Source organism: Eucalyptus grandis, chromosome 2 (genome assembly GCF_016545825.1).
Source record: "Eucalyptus grandis isolate ANBG69807.140 chromosome 2, ASM1654582v1, whole genome shotgun sequence".
NCBI classification, from domain to species: domain Eukaryota; kingdom Viridiplantae; phylum Streptophyta; class Magnoliopsida; order Myrtales; family Myrtaceae; genus Eucalyptus; species Eucalyptus grandis.
Window position 1 is genome coordinate 51,392,428 of NC_052613.1, and position 4,303 is coordinate 51,396,730.

Below are 4,303 nucleotides of genomic sequence, written 5' to 3' on the forward strand. Positions count from 1 at the left end.
TAACAGGACCATCCTAAACCTGCAGAGAGACATGTGTGCTCTGAGCTCCTCAACAGATTGAAGCCAGAAACTTTGCGTGGCATATCTTCCTAAGTCTTAGGGTGTGTTTGTTTTGCGAAAAATAATTTTCAAGAAAACATTTTCCTCATTTTTTTAGCGTTTGGTTCATTTAGGAAAATGAGTCAACGGAAAATGTTTTCCTAGTCATAAAATGTTTTCTTTCAAAAGCTTAAATTCAGGAAAACGATTTCCCTTTGAAAGAATCGAAAACGTTTTCCAAAATATTTTAAGGTCCTTACTTAATGAAAAAATTATTATTAAAAATAATTTCTAATTAAAAATTTTGAATTTGTTATTATTATATTTTTCTTTTCTTTTTCTTTTTCTTTTCTTGTTTTCTCTTTTCTTTCTTTGCCTGTGAACGTAAACCTAACTCATCCTCCCCTCTCTCCTTCTCCTTTGCCCCCTCCCTTTCATCACCGCTGCCTCCTCCAACCCTAGCCCCTCCTACACTCCTGTTGGCTTCGCTCGTCCTCTTCCTCTTCATCGACGTCTTCTACACCTTCTATCATTTTTCAAATGCAATCCAAACACTAGAAAATATTTTCAGTCACATATCACTAAATAAAGGAAAACTTAACCATTTTCCTGGAAAATGGTTTCCTGGAAAATATTTTAAAAAAACATTATGTTTTTCGTGAAACAATCACACCCTTAAATTTAGCATGTGGGTGTTTCAAAGAAGCTTGATTTTCGCTATAAGTCAGCGTGAGTCTCCAATTAATATGATTTAATGTGATTTAGCACCACTTGGAAGAAAATGAAGTTGATTTTTGCAAATGTGGACCTAATGTGGAGTGAAATCTCCTGAGTTGTGATGTATCTCACTCTCTCTATTCCCCTCAACTGCACATCGCAATTCCGAAATCCGAGTTTGTTCATCGAGCTCATATCTGCAGAATATTCGTTATTTCCTGAGTTGAGATCAAGGATTTCTTCAAATATGCTAAGTAAATTTCAAGAGGTAATGGTAATTTTTTGTGACGTGTTAAGAGGCTTATACTGTTCACCTGTAACTTCCTAAATACGTAGGTAAATCACAGAGTCGGTAATCTTCGCCGTATCTAAGGTTCTTGACTGGGTCTCTGATGGTGGATTGATCGACTCAAAACTTCCCCAGTTTGCAGCATTGAGTCGCATATGTCGAAGGACATGTATCGTTCCTTATTTTCATTTCAAAAGAACCATACAATTCTTCAATTTTTTGGTAGAACGCACAAGTTCATGATTTACACCGTTGCATATTGGAAAACAATTGCCACGGGGTAAAGCTTTCCGTAATACATGGAAGTAGTGGGAAAAAAGAACGAGGTACATTCTCAGTCGTGTCCTATTATTCTTCTGTCCCTATACAAGAGAACCTCCTGAACTACGTCTGAGCCATTGATAACCAAATTTATGAGAAGCCATGCTCAAGCCTTTCGAATTTGTGTACAGTATCAGCTGAAGCTCTTTGAGACATTCGGCCATCGGCAGTCCCTCCCCACTGTTAGGATGGACGCAGCGTGATGCCAAGTTCGCGAACATGATTATGGATTCCATTGTGGTCATTATTTTACCTGTAGTCCGGTTCATCTCAGGATCTATCAGCTTCCGCAACTTCTTCTGGTCATTCAAGACATGCCTCACCTGCAATTCGCAACGCATTGCTTAGCCACATGATTTTCGTATGAAAATAGTGTCAAACTTCTCTTGAAATCGTTAGAAAGGTTATTATTTTACCTGTAGGACCAGATTTTGGTCATTCGGTCCTTGGTTTAAGTCCACGGCTCTTCGCCCCGTCAAGAGCTCGAGAAGCACCATGCCAAATGCATAAACATCGCTTTGCAAAGTGAGTTTTCCGGTCTGTTGCCAGAGGAGAGACAATGAATCCATTTCGGCACTTGAAGCGAAAATGAAACACACACACGAGCACACGCCTAGTGTAAATAAACTGAAATCTTTTAGCCCCGATTATTGTCTCATTTAACATTCTTTAATATATGGGCTCTATGAAAAACAAAAAGAGAGAAAGAAAGAAAGAAAGAAAGAAAGAAAAAGAAAAAGAAAAAGAAAAAGAAATGGTTGAAAAGTCAAAAAGGGAAGCTGAAGGAAAGTGGAGGAAGCTTCGGCTGAGTTTAAAAAGATAGAGAGAGGGAGAGAGAGAAGAATATCGGCAGAAGCAGGGGAAAACACGAAACAAGGGAGAAGAGAGAAAGAAGAGAAAGGAAAAAGGGAAAAAAATTGGCGTGCTTGTGGTCCGGATGCCTCATCAAGCCGACTCAAGTGTGTTTTGCAACGCTGGTAAGGAATTGAAGCTTTTAATCACCTACTTCAAGTAATCGCCGCGATTAGGGCTCAAAGTTCGGATTTCTTGGATATTTGTGTGGCGAAGCCCGATTTTGAGTCGTTAAGCTGTATATTTTTTTTAGAAATGATACTTTGGGATGTTGTGAAGCTATAGCATCTTACAGATCGTGATTTGAGCTTGCGGTTTGTTCGGAACGGAATTTTGAAGTTGGGGGCGCAATCTGGTACTGTAGCGAACAGTGGCTTCGAGTCTCTTTATTTGTTTTTTTTTCGGTACTATTTTGGGGCAGCTGAGTTGGGGTTGTTGTTGTACATTAAGAGAAATTTCTAAAGACTATAAGATGGCTTGAAACGGAATTTTGTGGAGGAAGTTATGACGTGATGAAGTTGGCGCATGGGCCGCGCCTAGTTGAAAATGATGGGTTTCTGCTAAATTGTGAGCTTTTGGGGCGCGTAGGTGTCGTTTTATCGACTAATAGGCCTAGTATAGCGAGTTGTTATAAGAATATCATTTTTACTTGGCCTTTTGATATTGTTTTTCCGTTAATTGTTAGGGATCCGAATGCGTTGGTTCGTGTGAGCATCGTAGTTGATTTTTGGCTTTTCCCAAGTGAGTGACACTATTTCTTATTTGTATTTTAAACTCATGTTTTGAGAAATGTGGTGGATTATATATTCCATGAGTTGATAAAAAGCATATTTTGTTGCATAAAACAGGATCGAGCTATTACTGTCATTTTTGTTGTTCGAAGAGAATTATATTCCGACTTCAATTTGAATGGTTGTTTGAAAAAGGATTTGTGAAATTCTTTGTGAAAGAATCTTGAAATGTTTTGGAGAATGCTTTGATATTTATATATCAAATTTTGAATTGTGATATGACTTCCTTTCTGATGTTGGATTACTGGATATTGTGATTGGTGGTTGGTGCTCAATGTCTCTATGAACCCTGAGGGGTGTGGGTATGTGCATACTTAGTCTAGGATATCCTTGTGGGCTGAGCCACCAGCTAATAATAGGTGGAGCCCTTGCCAAGGGGGAATCTTGGTCGTCTTGTCACGGGCGTTATGTGTGACCATGGTTAGACATTTGAGTGTGAATTGGTCAAAGAAGTGGACCATCAATATGATTTGATGAGATTAATCAATGGAATAAACCATTGATGCATGTTTTATGAGATTGACTAATGGACTCGACCATTGGTATTTTCGGTATTCGAGTTATGATTTGGTATTATGATAAAATGAGTTATGTTTGTGTTTTAAAATGTGCATAGTGATTTCTCGATCCGCTTAAAAGAAATGTGTTACTCACTGAGCCATGGTAGCTCACTCCTCTCTTATACTTGTTTTTCAGGTTCTTCAGCGAGTCACGAGTAGGCGTGAGCGTTCGCTCGGGGAGGACTTTTGTGGTGGAAACTTTTTGGTATGACTTGTGCATAGTTAATGGGTTTATAAGTTAGTCTTTATAGAAGGTTCATGTTTTGATTTTTGTGGATTAAAGATATACTCTGATATTGTAACCAATTGCCCCTTTTTGTCATTATTTATATATATCATATATATATATATATATATGTTGATGTATATATGTTGATATTGGGTTGAATTTTGGTTTCGTTGAGGCTGTGTCCTTTGGTAAAAGGACGGCCGTGTCATGCCCTTCTTCTTATGAATTGGGGTGTGACAGGATACATCCGTCCCAAAGTTTGAAGATCCTCAGAACACCACCATTCTTCCTACTGTTTCAGTTCAAGCTTCAAGACCGACTCACTGGCCTCCGTTTCAATGGTTTCCTATTCAAGGCCAATGGGGCATGGGTCCAGGACAGGCATGGACTCAATATGGGCCATACACAGGAGAGAGCTCGCACGTTGTCGAACCACAGCCAAAGGAAGATCCAAGCATGCACAGAAATGGAGCTGACCCGAATCAAGGAGCAGATCAGAGGGATC

At 39.1% G+C, this 4,303-nt stretch overlaps 1 protein-coding gene across 1 annotated transcript; it reads right to left on the reverse strand.

Moving 5' to 3' along the window:
• Nucleotides 1–1,377: 1,377 nt before the first annotated feature.
• LOC120290156 (probable serine/threonine-protein kinase PBL28) lies at nucleotides 1,378–1,900 on the reverse strand. The gene is made up of 2 exons (XM_039305863.1): nucleotides 1,783–1,900; nucleotides 1,378–1,689 (listed from the first exon to the last, which is right to left on the reverse strand). Exons 1-2 carry the CDS (start codon nucleotides 1,861–1,863, stop codon nucleotides 1,408–1,410), a joined length of 363 nt encoding a protein of 120 aa, XP_039161797.1. The 5' UTR covers nucleotides 1,864–1,900; the 3' UTR covers nucleotides 1,378–1,407.
• Nucleotides 1,901–4,303: the final 2,403 nt, after the last annotated feature.

Coding starts and splice junctions, on each gene's coding strand:
- LOC120290156 (XM_039305863.1), bottom strand. CDS start 1,863: ATGGTGCTTCTCGAGCTCTTGACGGGGCGAAGAGCCGTGGACTTAAAC. Junction 1,690..1,782: donor ACCAAAATCTGGTCCTACAG/GTAAAATAATAA, acceptor TGCGAATTGCAG/GTGAGGCATGTCTTGAATGA.